Source organism: Chaetodon trifascialis, chromosome 1 (assembly GCF_039877785.1).
Source record: "Chaetodon trifascialis isolate fChaTrf1 chromosome 1, fChaTrf1.hap1, whole genome shotgun sequence".
NCBI lineage: Eukaryota > Metazoa > Chordata > Actinopteri > Chaetodontiformes > Chaetodontidae > Chaetodon > Chaetodon trifascialis.
The window spans coordinates 26,459,957-26,477,585 of NC_092056.1; the positions used below are offsets into that span (position 1 = coordinate 26,459,957).

General features: G+C 42.6%; 1 protein-coding gene across 1 annotated transcript; it reads left to right on the forward strand.

Annotated features, from left to right (window-relative positions):
* The first annotated feature begins 7,911 nt into the window (after window positions 1–7,911).
* On the forward strand, window positions 7,912–15,139 carry LOC139350656 (COUP transcription factor 2-like). Its single transcript, XM_070992208.1, has 3 exons — window positions 7,912–8,964; window positions 10,272–10,796; window positions 13,183–15,139. The coding sequence occupies exons 1-3, from the start codon at window positions 8,463–8,465 to the stop codon at window positions 13,455–13,457; spliced, it is 1,302 nt and encodes a 433-aa protein (XP_070848309.1). The 5' UTR covers window positions 7,912–8,462; the 3' UTR covers window positions 13,458–15,139.
* Window positions 15,140–17,629: the final 2,490 nt, after the last annotated feature.

The window sequence follows — 17,629 nt, forward strand, 5'->3', positions numbered from 1 at the left end:
GGCCTCCCTGCCGTGCTACAACAGCCAGCGGAGATAATAGCCTGGGTTATGGATTGACCGGTGGATCACCTTGTACTGCTGCTTTGAGGGAGCGACGTATGTGTTCGGGGCCAGGTTGTGGCGTTGCTTTTATGCGAGAGCCGGGGCTGAGAGCTCTCCTGTTTCTCGAGTGCAGACGGGGTCTTGCCAGGGCCACGGTGCAGTGAAATGGAAAGCATGCCATTCCCTGTTCCGCTTGATGCCGAGTGACTGTGAGAGGTTGTGTCATGTTCCTTGGCTATTGACTCAATGACTTGGGACTTCACGACAAAAGCCTGAACCCGTGCGGGCTCTCTGCGTGCTGACAGAGAAATGTGTCTTCCACTTGTCTTCACATTGACCTGAGGACTCTGCTGGACTGACGTGTCCACATCCCCAAAGTCTCACCTCCTGAACCCAGATATAACCTTTCCGCGACCTCGCCTGTCTTTCACGCTCTGTTAGCTGTGGGTCTGGCTGCTATCGAAACATTTCACTGAACTTGTGTTTTTTGTTTTTTTTCACCGATATAGCTATGGATTACCTGTCTGTGGCAGTCAACATATTCAGCTTCCGCTCCATGGATGACATGACTGAGAATTCTGCCCTATGTGCCGCATATTCTTCACTGTCACACTGGGTTGAAAAGTCAAGGCACAGAGTAAGCACAGGCCATTAGCTGGTACTGACATGACAGCACAAAGAGCCAGACCTTCATGCTGTCTCTGCCCTCAGGTTCATCCAGAAGACAAAATCACCATATGCCCTTCATTTGTTGAAGAAATTAGGATATCTGGACTTGCCTCACTTCAAATAAATGATGATGTATTCCTCCTTACATTGTATGCAAAAGAATTATTCTGCATATTTGACTAATGCCCCGTCTTGTGACATGGCTCTGACAGCTGACCTGATTTATTGCAAGGTTCCCCACATTGTTAAGAAACACAATCTGACTCAGTGACAACGTCCCAATTATCCCTTTCATGCAGAAAAGGTCCATATTACAAGAGAGATTGTGAATTGCAAATCCAGTAGCTGGCTGTCCTTGCTCCCCTCTAATCTAATAATGTGATCCATCATTTCAGCAGCGACGGCTCTACACTGCAGGCATGGAAGAGAATCCCACAGAGGATTAATATGAAGATGTTTGCATATGCACATATGCATTCCTGAGAGGCTATGTGGAAAAAATATATATATTAAAAAAAAAAAAAAAATACTTATTATAATTTCTCAAGTCTTGCATTTCCTGTGTCCAGGCCCTTAAAAAAATATTTTCTTGATAACGTATTTCTAGACTAAACTCTTATTGATGGTTAGTAACCTTCCAAACATGCACTTGACATCCATAACCAGCATGGATGTCTTCAGGACGCACGGGGAAAAAAGCCTGTAAAACTCTGTGTTTCCCGCTCAGTAGTGGCACTGTTGGTTGAGGGATAGTCCTGTTGCAGAATCATCCATTACCCTGATGAGCCCGCAGCCCCTGAGCTACGACAGCACAGCCACACGATGAGCGAGACAAGCGACTGCCACTATTTGTTCCACTAAAGCATTCATCACACTAATTACCCATGGTGCCAAGCAGCTCCTGTAGCCCAGTGAAGCTTTGCCTGCTCGTTTGGAGCCAAGGTGAGGCAGGGAAACCTCAGATGAGTCTAAACAGGAGGTTGTCTTCTTTTCCTAGCTCTCCCGCACATAATTAACTCAGCACTCCAGCAACTTGACAAATTGGGATGATGAATCTGGCCTCTATGAATAGATACAAATAGATGATCAATCAAAACAGTGGACAGTGTTCTCAGTCTGAGGAAATGTGCCGCTGTGAAGGACAAAAGAAGTGTCTTTGCTCTGAATGACATTTGGTCCTCTTGGAGAAAAGATTGTCTTTGTTGTGTTTTTTTGTTGTGCAGAGAAAAATCTCGTCATTTAAATGCCAAATTAAAAGCATAGCACCATTTCCATCTTTCCATATTCAATGCCTCCTTTAAAGAACTATACACATACAACGCCCCATCCTCTTGGAAACTATTCCAAATGCAGACACATACAAAGGGACAGTCTCCCTGAATTACAGTCATTTATGCCACCTGACCTTGAAAAGCACCAAGAAAGACTGTTTTTGAGTTTCTGTGTCATTCAGACAAGCCTCCTAGTGTCTATGTCCCTCCTGGCCTTCACACAGCCGTCTGAACCGATGTAACGTCAAGTACATCACAACATCCCAGCATCACCTCCCTGCAGTGGTCACAGATCAACAGATCAAGGACAAGGAAACTTCCTGGAAGCACCAACTCCTGCCCTCCTCACCGCCATCCAGTTTCACTGCTGCTCACCAACCAGGACAAAGAAAACACTTGAGTACATGACACATAATTGTTGAAACACTCCAGTAACCCTTCCATGCATAGCGCATTGCAATCTCCACTTTTCAATACGTGAGTCAAAAATGACACTTAACAGAATAATAGTTTTTGTTCAAAATAAATCTGTGTATGCCATCTTCACAATTTCACTGCAAATAATCATCTGAATTCAGCATTATTTCATTTATGTTTGTCATCAGTTATTATCAGTCTTAATATTTTAAATATTTTGTCCCTCTAAGTGATGCTACTTGTAGCATGAGTTTCTTATGGAGGATCCCCCAGGTGAACACGTGGAGGACATGCAAACTCCACACAGAAAGGCCCCTTTCCTCGAGCAGGCACCGAAGGCATGGTGGAGGACACGCCCCCGGCGCTCACAGAGGGAATCGAACCCGGGACCTTCTAGCTGTGAGGCTAGACAGTGTTACCATCGTTCCACCCTGCGACCTAAGCCTAAGCTAATTAAGCTAACCTAAGCTACTACTACTTATTTATGGCAACAGTTCATCCACTTCTACAGTCATAATCACGCTAATGCTAGCTAGCTGGAAAACAGGGTACAAATTTAATAGCAGATCCTCGTTCAGATAATTGTAACTAATATGTAAAACATCTGTACTGTGTGTGGCAAAAGATAAGGAGCTGTTCCTATTCATTTCCATAGGAAATCCATACAAAAAAATAGAAACATATCAGCCGGGTAATTTTTATCCCTCCTATGCATCAAACAGTTAAAAAGGTGCATTTTGCTCATTTAAAGCTGTTCATGTCTATGTCATTCTGTAAAAGAGCACACATAACAACACACTACTTAACCAAGATGTATTTTTTTTCAAGTTTTCTCCTCTTTGTATTTATGAATTCGATCAACAATCATCCCTTGTTTATAAAGACAATTATTGTATTTATGCACTCCACAGTATGCAGACATTAACATGAGCAAAACATGTGAAGTACTGATGATGCATCACTTGGGACAGACGGTAGCAGTCGTCTCTGGTATCTTTTTTTTAATCTGGCTTATTTCGCTGTTAAGACTGTGTCTCATTTTAAAGTTGAGTTGTATGTATTTTCATCATTTACTCAGCTATGTGGGTTAATCTTGTGCCAGATAATGAGTTCTCGTCTGAGTGGGGTCAGAGGTTAAGTAGAGCTCTGTACGAGTCCTAATGAGGATCCCTTCACTTTGCCAGGAGGGCTCGGCTCACTTCAGGGAAGACCATTGGTGGTGCGTTATCATTGCACACTGACATGTAGCACAACGTGTCTCTCAAGCATGAAATTTACCTCATGGTGAATGCTGCAGCGGCCCTGAGGAGTCAGAGGTCAGTGGTGTGGGGTTAATGAAAGGTGAAAAGCGGTCCAGCAGTCACAGGTGAAGCGGTGGCTGAGGTGCACTAATCTAACTGACAAGTGCTGTTCTCTGCCCAGGGTTTGACCCTGCTTAGCAGCCTTAAGTGATTCCGGCTTTGTTTCAATGGCTGCCAGACATAACAGCAAGGAGACAATCTACAGTACCTGTCCTCTTCAGCATCCACTCAGATTTTTGAACAAGAGATGATGTTAGAAACGCATATTGCTGTAATTTCATTTTCATTTTTTCATTTTGAGTTACACTTTGGTTACAAGTCATTGTTCAACGTCACTTTTACTCTCCCTACACATCTTTATAGCAGCGTTTTGACCTTGGCCAGAGTGTTTTCACTGAGTAGTCCTCCCTTGGTACTGTGGCATGTACAAATTTTTTCTTCCTCACTTGACTTGTTGTTTTGCTGAACCTGCTAGGATGGGAAAGTTGAACTCTGACCTGTGAGCAAATGTGCCACAGTCTGCTGGACATCACATTCAAACTGGGGTGTTATATATAAATATAATATATACACAACACCCTCTTAGCCCATAAAGAGAATGCTAAAATTGCCAACTTATTCAGAAGATTTAAATTCATGCCTGTTAGATTGACCTTCCAATTTAATGTCGAGTATATATTATCATTAGTAATTATTAGGAGTGCAAATAATAATATACTTATCTGAGGAGAGGAGGAGAGTATGCTACCAGTTCAATTTTACATGAATACATGAAAAAAAAAAAAAAAAAAAAGCGCCTGGCATTGACTCTTTCTGTTACATTCTAACTTTGATTAGTTATTATCACTTTAAAGGACTAGTGCGTAGGATTTAGTGGCATCTAGCAGTAAGATTGCAGATTGCAACCACCTAAGTGCCCCTCATCTGAGCCTTTTCTAAGCATGTGGGAAGACCTGGCTGCTCCCTCTGTAGATGTAAAGAGTTTAGTCTAAGGACAGGAAAACACAGCAATTGTTATTTTCAGGTTTAAATGCTAATGACACCATACATTTTTTTACATTCTCTTTCGGCCATATGCTGCCAATAGATCACCCTAAATCTTACACACTGGTTCTTTAAATGGCAAATTGTTATTTTTTTGTAGTTGACAATCTTGCCTTAAGTAGATTCTAGGATTTCCAATCCTGTTTTCAAGGGGGGTGCCCTGTGGCGTCCAGGTTGTACGTTTGTGTGTTTGTCTCCCCTTTAGGTCCAGTTAGGCAAATCATGTGACTGGCCACAGCTTTCTGTCTCTCACTCCCTCGCTGGTTCTCCTACATGCAGTGCACCTTCACTCTGTTTGGTTTGGTTGGTATCAGTATGTGCTGTTTGATTTTTCCCATACATTCTTTGTCTTTTATCATGTGTTTAACTTAACTTAAAGTTTGTTTTACTCTTTGTGTCTTAAATGTGTTCTGTGTTTATAAAGCACTTTATAACTGTTTTTGAATGTTGCTATATAAATAAAATGGAAGATTGTTGTTGTTGTTGTTGTTACAATCATTTGCTTCCTTTATTTTGCTGTGGCCTACAGGCTGGGCCAGATCTACACACTCACTGAGGCTTGGCCAAGACTTTAGCAGGAGGATATGAGACAGGCTGCAGTGTACTTTTAGATCACAACCAATAATCTCATTAACGTAACGAGCTTACGCCACGCCCATTTCCTTGAAATCCATGAATACTACTGCATTGTCCCAGAGGAGCATAACATGCACAATTCTGAAAACACTCTCAGTAATACTGTCTGTCTTAGTACATTTTCAACAACGTGACATCATTGTGGTACTTTTTCTACCCTCCTCTGTGTGTGCGTGCGTGCATGCGTGCGTGCATGCGTGCATGTGTCCTTTTTAGGTTTCCCCCAGTGGATGAGCACAGAGGTCATGGGACGAGCTCATCTCTCTCACCTCGAGCAGGTCTGTCATACTTGTACTGTACCTGTCCTGATATTACACACTTGGTGGATTTAACAGATAACCATATGGTAGTTAGAGGGGGTAAAGAGCTTAGCGGGGAACTGTAATTCAACTATATGTGTTTACATAGTCACCTTGAAGCCTTAAGAAATGCTGCTGGTCTCTGAGCAGCGAGTCAGTGCTGCCTCCCACAGTGCTGCATCCAGGTGGTTTTGCACACACAGTAGGTCTCTTCTGTCCATACTCTCCCTCACTTTGTCTCTAATTAGTCAGCTTTCAGCTCTCTCTGTGTGGTAAGTCTTAAAGGGCATCAGATCAGCAAAAACTGGGGATTTATCATCTTTAAACTCCCAAATCTGCGATTAATGTGAACTCGTCTTGTCACCAGATAGCGTGGGGAGGGGAGAGGTCAGTGCATTAAACTGTGGAGGAATGCATCATCCCCATCCAGTGTAGTGAACACTTTAGCCTTGACCTTCCACTGTTGATTGGTCTTGGACGTCAGCCGTGTGTTTTGTTAGCAGGCAGAGCAGAGCTTGTTTTGTGTGTGAGCAGTCAGTGAGTGACTGCGAAGCTGGCCGTCTGGAAGAACATGACGGCACACTCAGCCTCAGGACTCAGGAGCATGAGTCAACAGTGAAATGGTGATGTAGTCATTTTCACATGGCAGTGATTTGCTACCAAGAGCCTCCATGAACACTGAAATTATTTAATCCCTGAATGCACAATATGGACAAGAGTTAGTCTTTGTGACATTGGTGCAGAAACACATCAGGAGCTAAAAGCAGCACACAGAGTGGAGATGGTACTGGGACAAGAGGGTAACACTGTACATATGATCCTATAAGTATAATGTAGGTGCAGTCATGCATTGTGAGTGCAGATGTTTCCAGCTCTAAATTGGTGCAGTTGTATTATACTGTCTGTGTGTATTATGAAGCAACATATTATATTAGTTGTACTGATTAAGATCAGTATAATATACATCTTAAACTGGATAAAACATAATGCAATGTGCTGAATCAGTCCAGTGTGGGTGAATATGATCTCTGTGACAGCACAGAATGGCAGAACCTTTGTTTCAACTATACTGTTTAAACATCTATAATATATAGATGTTGATGCTTGTTGAAGTAGATAAGAGCAGACAGATTTAGATCTTATCCTAATTTTAAACATATGACATGTGTCTATGAATCCAGTATATTTAGTGATAACAGAAATCTTTCATTAAAGCAATGAGAAGCAGCATTTGGAACTACAGTGACAGGGATGAAAAACAGAAACACAACATCCCAGATGTTTTCTCTATTGGTGAAACTGCAATTAAGTAGATTTAACATTAGTCTAAAATAATTTTTGTTATTTTTTACATCTAAACATTATTAAATATGCACTTTTACCTGCAAATCAAAACTGTGCACTCCTCAGATTATTATTGTTAAAAAAAAACAAAAAAAAGAAAAAACAACAAAAAAGAAACAATAATCTTGTTTAAGAGAGAGAGAAAATTAAATATTCCCTTCCCTCTTAACTGACAGACGATCATGAGTGGCTTCACATTTAGTAAATTTACAGTGTGGCAGTTTCTAAAAAAAAATATAATGGAAAAGTTTTTTGTTTTTTTTTTACATAAAATGATGAGAGAACTGAGAAAAGCCCAATTACACAAATAAAATTACAGTCCGGATTGAGATACTGCAACGGAGCTGGGAGGGGAGCAGTGAATTGAATATAATAGTCATCTTTGTCTGATGATGCATGCTGAAGACAGTTCATGAGTAATGGAGTAGATTTATCTCCTCAAGCCGTGCCGGTCAAGAGCATCTTACAGTCTTAGGCAATTTTCTGCGTAAGTTACTGATGACACTAGGTGGCATCAAATTACTGCAGTCAGGATGTGCTGCTTCTGTGTCTGTTGCTCTCCTCACGTGAGAGCTTAAGCGTGCACTCTCCTTATATTTCCGAGTAGAGGACCGAGACAGAGACAATGGTCTGACGGAGTCACTGCAAGTATTGGAGTCAAGTAGCCGGAGCAACACGCACGCAAACAAAGAGAGAAGACAACCAGAAACGATCAGAGGAAGGGGGCTGCGTTCACTCACACAACTGGGGCCCCACGCTGCTGCTGCTGCTGCTCCCAGACCAGCTTCTCCTCGCGTTAACCCCGCCCCAAACACTGACGTCACCGTGTCACAGCCCGTGACGCGAGGACGCACCACTCTCCTCCTCCGTCCCAAGCAAAGCATCATCAAAATCATCATCCATCACTCTCTTTCTCTCTCTCTCTCTCTCTCGCTCTCTCTCTCCCATCCGTTGTCTTTTTAACGTAACTTCTGACTGATCGGGAGAGCAGGGAGCGTCTGGAAAGCCTGGTCCGGCGACTCCATCTCTGATGAAGGATCTGCACGCATGGTGTTCTGTTTAGAGACTTTATATTTTTGGGATAACGTTGATTTCCTCCGTGGATTTTGGTTCAGTGTTGTCTGTCTTTATTTCCCCTCTGTGGATGTTATAGTGCATTATCTCGGTCTGAATGAAGCTTTCTTTTTGGATTTCCACCGCGCCGAAGCTGTTTCTGGGTGACTGCCCATTCTGTACTTGTGAAGTCGCGCGTTATAATTATATGGCCGTTATTTCACGCGCTCTGTTCGTATTTTGAAGCGTAACTTGTATTTAATTTTGTCCAACAATGCCGCAGTTTCCCTGAATTTGTATTAGTGATTGATGCAGACAAATCGCGTGCTCTAATTATCGCGTAAAAAAGAGGAAAGTTGGGCGCGCAAAGTTTGGAGACGGTCGATATGGCTATGGTGGCATGGAGAAACACCGAGGGCGTCGGGGACAGTCAGGGGACCCTCTCCTCCCCGGTGTCCCAGGTCGCACCTCTGTCTCTGCCCGGGGAGCTGGCGGGACACATGAACCCGGCGCCCTCTCTGGAAATAACCCCGGCAGCGGCAGCACCTCAGGGCGCACCGCCGCCCAATCCGTCCAGCGCCACCACCGCGACCACCGCCACCAACAATAACAACACCACCTCTTCCTCTTCCTCGTCCTCCTCCTCGTCCATGGACAAACACCAGAGCCAGCAGATCGAGTGCATCGTGTGCGGGGATAAATCCAGCGGGAAGCACTACGGACAGTTCACATGTGAGGGATGTAAGAGCTTCTTTAAACGCAGCGTCAGGAGGAACCTGAGCTACACCTGCAGGGCCAACAGGAACTGTCCCGTGGACCAGCACCACCGCAACCAGTGCCAGTACTGTCGCCTCAAGAAATGCCTCAAAGTCGGCATGAGGAGGGAAGGTACGGGCTGGCGTCCTCCTGTTCTTGTTATCGGTATCATCGCATCATATGATCCAGGACACTGTTTACTTTCACACAGTATGCATTTAACGACATCATTTATGACCACACGCCTGTCCTATAAATTGCCATAAATTTTGTGCATGCTATATGTGTACAGCCATATGATTTCTTCCTGGACACGGCCATTGTGTTGCCTTTGTCTAGTCGGAGATTTGGAGGAGATAAATTCCGCCTGTTCATATTCTGTTCGTGTGATCTATCTGTGTGGGCTCCTGGTATCTACACTGTCCACACTGTGCAGCCTGTGCTGTTACAGAGAGGTGTGTGTTCCAGCTAGCCTCGTGTAGCATGTGCAGTGTGTTATGTTGCTCCCTGTGCGTCCTGCATGGCCATTGTGTGGCTCAAACAGCCTGAAGCCGCTTTAAATGTCACGTGTTCAAATTCGACAGTCATTTCGCTGCATTTGAAATGAATTTCGATGTTTTTTCGTTTAAATTGTAGCATTCAAGTGTTTGACGTTTTTGATAGATAATGTGTTCGCATATGGACTAGGAGAGTGTGTGAGTGTGTGCGTGCGTGCGCGTCAACTCGCAGCTATTCATAATGCATGTTGGTCGAACAGGCCCGGCGTTGTCGGCTGGAGCCTTCTGTTAGGCTACTGCCTCCAAAACAACTAACTGACATTTGAGCATTTCGAAAACAGTGGCATTGTAAATTCCAGTGAAGTTCAATGCAGATTATTTCACCATCAAAAATTAAGAAAAAATAGCCCACAGGCCCAGCAGCCTGGGCGACTGTGAGGAGCGGGTACAAGCGAAGTTAGTCGCCAGAAAGTGGCTAATATTAGAGGACACGCGTTTAAGGCGCAAACGCGACAGTTTTGATCGTGAATAGAAACAATCTGACATAAAATAGACCCATTCAAAGACCCACAAACAAAAATCTCGCACGTCATTATCTGCAGGTCGTGGCCTAAAAATAGCTTCGGAGCAGAATGTGTGTGTTGCTGAAAACTGGTCGTGGTGTGTGTGTTGGAGAGGCTTCTCCTCGCCTCGGCCTGCCGCTGTAGCCCGCAGGAAATGTTGGCGTTGTACGCTCCTGCAAAGCTCGGATGTCTTGAAACTTTACGATTCTTTACGTCCATTTGACAAATGACCGTGCACATGAACTCCATGACCGACAGACGAGTGCGTCCCTGTTGCTTTAAAAGATGTCTCCCGCACGTGCCTGTCTGTCTTTGATCATGTTGTACGCATTAATCGCCTTCCAGCTTGATTTGATATTTCTGCTCTTTCTCGTCACAGCTGTCCAGAGAGGCAGACTTCCTACCCAGTCTTATCACGGCCAGTTTGCTCTGACAAACGGCGACCCTCTCCAGTGTCATTCCTACCTGTCGGGATACATCTCCCTGCTGCTGCGGGCCGAGCCCTACCCGACCTCCAGGTTCGGCTCTCAGTGCCTACAGAGCAACAACATCATGGGCATAGAGAACATCTGCGAGCTGGCGGCCAGGATGCTCTTCAGCGCTGTGGAGTGGGCTCGCAACATCCCCTTCTTCCCGGACCTGCAGGTGACGGACCAGGTGGCCCTGCTGCGCCTCACCTGGAGCGAACTGTTCGTCCTGAACGCCGCGCAGTGCTCCATGCCCGTCCACGTCGCCCCGTTGCTGGCCGCCGCCGGCCTCCACGCATCGCCGATGTCCGCAGACCGGGTGGTGGCCTTCATGGACCACATCCGGGTCTTCCAGGAGCAGGTGGAGAAGCTGAAGGTGCTGCACGTGGATTCAGCAGAGTACAGCTGCATTAAGGCCATCGTGCTGTTCACCACAGGTAAGATCTCCTTCTCTACACCCAAACACGGAGGCCTGGATGGCTGAGAGGTGTTTTTACCAAAACCTCTCATCTCGGTCCAAAAAAAAAGGAAAAAAAGACAGAAAATAAAATGATATCCAGTCAAGCAAGCACCAGTCTGAACAAATGTGTTTTTATATATTTTAAAAGCTGAACAATGACCATTTCATTTTTTACTTACTTGACCCAAATAAAAAATATTTTCAGAAAACGAATATTCGGATGGTAACAGTGACGGTATGAGCACTGGTGAAGTGGGAAATAATAAGCGGATTAAAACCAGTAGACTCTCACAGAAATGTGTCGTTTTCTAGGAAAACCACGAGAGCCCTGTTTTTCAGAATATGACCGGCACTGCGCACTCCTTCATTTCTCTGGTAAAATCAGTTTTTGGGGGCTATGTTTCGTTTAAACGAGCGCACGCGCTGGCTTATGGTCCTCTTCTTTTTACTGAAAAATAAAAATAAGACACTTAGAGGCTCAGATCAAACAATTATTATTCCTTAAAATTCAATCTGATCAGAAGTCAGACCTCCACACGTGATAAAGCAAAAAGTAAGCCCAAAAAGAAAGAAAGAAAGAAAGAAAGAAAGAAAGAAAGAAAGAAAGAAAGAAAGAAAGAAAGAAAGAACAAGGAAAAAAATCTGGTTTCCTTTTAAAAAGTCTTGTAAACTCTATCATTTCTTTATTGATTGGGATCAACAAAGTTTTTCAGCCCCTTAAACTTAAGGAACTAAGTTAAGTTGATCAGTTTTGTAAAGTTTATTATCATTATTTAACATTTAAGAGGCTGTGTGTGAGGTAGTTTTTTATTTATTTATTTATTTATTTATTTATTTATTTATTTTTATTATTATTGTAATTGTATCAAATCCCTGCAACCCCTAAAATATAGGACACTTTGCCTGAATCATACATTAATCTATGCCAAAGAAAAGAGGGCTGGACGTCTAACATTTAATTCCACTGTTGCTTCACATAAAAGATGCATCAGCAAAGTATTTTATCAAATAGACTTTTATTTTATCAAACACTTATTTTTTTAATTTAAGCCCCAAGTAGGAAGCAGTGAGATTAACCGATGTGAATTTAGTACGCTTTAAAGCTGCATTTATTTAAATTCTTAATTTTAAATGATTAAAATAATTGAATTGGAGAAATTAATATTTTTCCAATCTTAATTCTTGCCAGTGCGGTGAATATTAGTTACAAAAAAAATTTAAAAAAATCCACATCAATGTATTTCTTTTTCTTCTATCTTTAAATTAAGTTTTGAATTTGTCTTGCAACTAATTGTTTCTTAAAAGACCCTTACTGAAACAAGAGAAACTGTAGCTTCACACTGCATTGTAAAATTCACACCAGCATCTCAGAGCAATTTAACAACAGTCACAATGATGTTTGGGGGCTGGATCGGGAACTGGAACTCAAAAGAATGAGTAGCAGCGCAGTGATAAATAAAAATGGTCTCCTATGGACTGTAAGTCTATTTTAGTCCCCAGGAGCACATCTGAACACGTGTCTGTAAACTGGGACACAGAGACCGTTCTTTAACCCCTGCTGCCATCCGCTCTGCAGTGTTACAGTGCAAACAGAGCGGACTGCTGCGTGTAGAGGTACTACACATACAGTATGCAAAGGTCTTTACAGGAAAGCAGCACGCTCTACTGATGTGCTCTCAAACACAGCAATAGTTGAGTTATTCCTCATGCTGAGCAGGGTTTTATACATATATTCTATATATTTCAATGGCTGTAATAGCTCCGTCTTTGATCCCTAATGTCACCAGACTGATGAGGTAGTGTGTGACGGGCAGCAGTACAGTGATTTTCCCTTCTTCATGCTGTTGGATGCATGTTTCCACCACAGCACTCATAGGGATTTTACTTATTAACATATTACATTGTGACACCTTTGCACTTGTATTGCACTTATTACCTGACCATGTCTGACTGACTGTTAGAAAGTATTATTCACGGGTGGTGTTGCATGTCCCTGCTTTACTATTCTGTTACTATCTCACCCAGACTTCATCTGATCTGTTTATTATAAGATAGTAAACTATTTTAGTAGCCTGCAGTCCTGCCCGTCCCTTTAATGTCTTGATCAGTGATGTAGCAAGTATATGAAAAACACTAACTTTCAAGGCAATAACTGTTGTTTTTTGTCTAAAAATATGACTGTTTTTTTTGGTTCTGGTGAATTTTTTGCCTTCTAATGATCACAGTTCACCTATATTTATAGAACACTGCGTCATCCACTACTGTTCCTCCTTTTGCTGGCGTTCCTTTCGATTGCAGCGCTGGTCTTGACCGCTCCCTCTCCTGTCTGTTTCCTGTCTCGCTGTCGTCCTCTCTGTCTGTAGATGCTTGTGGTCTGTCGGACATGGCCCATGTGGAGGGTCTGCAGGAGAAATCCCAGTGTGCTTTAGAGGAGTATGTGAGGAGCCAGTATCCCAACCAGCCTAACAGGTTTGGGAAGCTGCTGCTGCGCTTGCCTTCCCTCCGCACCGTCTCCTCTTCTGTCATAGAGCAGCTTTTCTTCGTGCGCCTGGTGGGGAAAACTCCCATAGAAACTCTGATAAGGGACATGCTGCTGTCCGGAAGCAGCTTCAACTGGCCCTACATGTCTATTCAATAGAGGGAAAAGCTACCGTGGTGCAGCTAAGGTCAGGAAATGATCCCGCACGTCAAATCAAGTCATTTCAGTGCAGCATCAAATCTCCGTTGCTTCGATCAAGGAAAGAAAAAAAAAACTGCCAGTGGAATGAGATAATTACTTGTTCAATGTAAAATAGATGATCTCAGTTCATGATTTTTGTTGTACCAACCTCCATTTTCTTGATACGGGAGGAGAGATCTGCCTTATTCTGCATTGCGTTCTTGTGTATCTAGAAAAGTCCCTGCTGACGTTCAATGGTTTGATTCCACTGGCAGAATTTTTTACTTGTTTAAAGAGAAGCAATATTTCATGAGATGAAATGACTGGTTATGATGGACATTTTTTGCAGTGTGGTGACCACTCACAGTCTATGGTTTTTGGGATAACAAACAATATTTATTGGACCCTTTGTGTATATTTATCGTGCTTGTAAATTATGTTTTGGCTCCTTTTTTAAATGTTTTGCGTATTTTTGCCCCGGCCAGTGAGAAACGTGCAGGGATTGTCTTGTGTCAACCTTTTTTTTTTATATTATTTTTGTTTTGTTTTGTTTCTTTTTTGTTTCATACCTTCCAGATATGGCACTTTGACCTAAAGGAACATTTCAGAAAGATTTAACACAGGTGTTTGAAACCCAACATCATCTGACTTTAAACCCATTTGCTCAACTGTGTACAGACAGAATGGTGATATTAATGCTCTGCTTAAGTTACTTTGGATTTCTATTTGCATTATTGACATACAAAGAATGAGAAGAAAAAGAGCAAAACCATGTTTGGAAATGCACTTCTCATGATCAGGGTAAGGCTGTGCCAAGTAATGCATTACTCCTTTCATAGGTAATATCATTACTTTCCTCCTTAAATATTTTAGTTAATATTTCCGAGCAGATGTAGGCATAAGGCTTCATTTTGCCTTCTAAAAACAATATTTAAACACATTTTTTTTCTTTTTCGATAATCTCGAAGAACATTGTGTTTATTTTGGATCAAATTGGTGAATTTTACGACTCAGAAATTCAACTTTTCTGTTATTTCTCCTCTAAACAGAGATAGCGGGTTGATTATGGCAAAAATAGACAAGGGGAAGGAGGCTGAACGTTAGATAACTGTACGATAATCTGACATTTTTATATGTCTAACAGTTAGAACCATTTTCTGGTAACTTGTTACAAGGAAAAGTAATGACATTACTTTATTGGATTAATGATTAATGCATTATCAAACACTTCTGATTCATGTATGTTTCCAGGTCTTTTACACTGTCTCAGAGAGATTTTAAGAGGACCGGGCCTGATGCAGGCTCTATAATGTAACTACAGTTTCTTAATGGGATAAATGAGCTGTACACAACTTCCCAGGACAAGTCTACAAATCTATTTCATTATAATTCATGCATTTATGAGCCCAAGCCGCTTAATGGCACAAAAGACCACTGCAGGGTATTGCTGAACTGAACGTGTGTGTGTGTGTGTGTGTGTGTCTGTGTGAGTGCATGCGTCTGTATGTGGGTGTGTGTATGTGAGTGTGTATTTGTGTTTACTTCTTTTTGACAACCACTCTGATGTACTGTGAAAGCATATTGGTTAACATATTGGTACCGTATTAAATTATAACTCAAGATTTATAAATAAAGTGTATTTGGTTTATTTTGCCATTTCAGTTCTATGGTGTTCATGACTGCCCCCGCTCCCAAAGGAAGAAAAAAAAGTGTGTGTGTGTGTGTGTGTGTGTGTGTGTGTGTGTGTGTGTGTGTGTGTGTGTGTGTGTGTGTGTCTGAGTCTGAGCGAGCAAGCACGAGTTTGCCTACTGACACTGAGAAAGGAAATGAATCCCAAGCAGAGCTGTCTGGTGTTTTGGAGCCTGTTTGACTGTAATATTGTCACTAATCAGACATTTTAATCAAACTAATTGCTGCCCGTCGACAGACCTTATGTGCATGTCAAGACTTATTTGAAGGTGCCTTATTTGAAGACCTGCAGGAGGAAAACATGAAACTTTTCTCCTGCGGTTTTGCTGCACTGGGCTTGATCAGGTACGTAGTTAACCAACAGACACACATTTAAAACACTGACAAAATGAACAACCGACAGCAAATACACTGTTCACCCTGGTTTAATTTAAAGTAGATGAAGGTTTTGGATTTTGTTTTGCACCAAATGAATGCTTTGCATATTAATTACCATTTAAAGTGTATAAGAACAGTGAATCCAGCATGAAAACACCCAAACATGAATAGTTCTTAAAGGGAGTTAGACAAATGGTGATAGGAACCTCCAGCTAGTGTCATTTCAGCTATGTTAAGCCAGTTTAACTTAACATCTCTCAACAAACGTGCTTTTTGCTGCTGAGGAGGATATTCATTCATAAAGATGGTTAAACCCTGCATAAAACAAGTGAGCAGAATGAAAATGGAATTATAATCGTGTCTGTGTTGCCAGATTGAGGAGGACAGAGAGGATTAAAGCAGCTTCTTTGCTTCTTAGTGGACAGAGAGCTAATGAGGGGCCCCTGAGTGCTCTGTCACAACAGTTTACCCTGAGGAGGATGAAGCTGGGCGCTCGACGGCCCCTGGGTGTTCTGGGCCAAAGGGCCAACATAAAACAATGGACTATTTTCCCACACACGTACAGGTCCAACAGAAGAAAATGACAAGGAGCGGGTTTATGCTGAGTGCAGTGGAGGAGGAAGACCAGTGCAGTCCAGGCTGACGCTGAGCGAGGAGGAGGAGGAATATCAGCACTGTTGCTCCAGTGCGTTTGCGTTTGCTTCCGTATTTGCGTCACTTTTCTAAGATTGGTCCGAGTCATAAATAAGAGAGCGCCGCGTTTGTGCTGTTTGAGGGGAGCTGAGGCTGGATCATTACGCAACATGCTTTGGACTTAGCCAATCAGCTTCCAGGCTTCAAAATGTCTAGCCAATCAAATCGCGCTTTAGAAAAATGAATATTAATCACGTCAAGTGAGGACTGACAATTCAACCCATAGGCTCGAGCCCACAGGAAGCTTTAACATCACAGTGTTTTCAAATTCATAGATTACGCTAACCATCAAATTCTATTCCTCAGATAAAATCAGATTCACGTGATAATGCCCCTCCCAAATGATCCTCTTAAGCTGAAAACAAGCTGAAATCCAGCTTGTTCACGATGCAAGTCAACCTTTTTGTGCTAATTTACCTGAACAGAGCAGTCACCAGAATTTCATGAAAAAAATATTTTAACCTTGTTTTATGATGGAGACACGTCTGGAAAAAAATGGGAAAACGGTGACACCATGTTAAAAACAAGTAAAATTACCTTTACCCGGTTAAGTAGTTCTACTACAGTAGATTTCAGAAAAATAATATCCTAGGCCTGAAACAACGAGATGACGCCCCTGTGTGTGGTCAGTGTACGTTGTTTAGCTGGATCACAGTTTTCCAGCTGTTCGTGTGAACTGTAGAGGGAAGCAGGGGCCACCCTGGAGCCACGTGCCCTTTTCTGATATTTCACCTCTCCCAAGATTTGACTTTTATAGCAGAGTTGCCAAATAAAATCAGCCGCTCGGTATAATTATGACTGAATGTTAATAAGTGAAATAGACTATTTAGTGTGGTTATTGGGCCGTGGCTGCTCTGCTGTGCGCCTCCCAGTTTATGTGATGGGAAACAGCTGCTTACTGCGGCTTCTCGAGCCGTTTCAATGGCATGCTCTAAACCAATAATTATCACTCTCACATCTACAGTATGATGATGCCCAACTGGCTCCCAATCCATCCCAAAATCTCATTTCAACAACACTGTGCTGCCCATATATCTTTTTTTAATGCTGAGAAATAATTTCACTGTAGGAAAAATCGTGATTACAGAAATCCAGAAGCTTTTGGGAGAAAAGAGGTGTGATATAATTATCGGATTGAAGTGAAACAGGGCAGCAGAGAGCGGCTCAGTCTCACTCTGCACTGTGGATCGTCAGGAAAAGGAGGAAAAGTCCGTTTCTGAAGCTGTCTTCAACAGCGAAAGAGGAAAAAGCTCAGTTGACTTTTTCTGTGGAAATCAGTGGATAAATGGTGGAAATCCTCATTGTCCGTTGTCCTGTCTGTTGTGTTGCCGTTTTGTTTTTTCCGCGTTTCACTGGTGTGATTGGCTCTTTGTGGAAGCGAATATAATAAA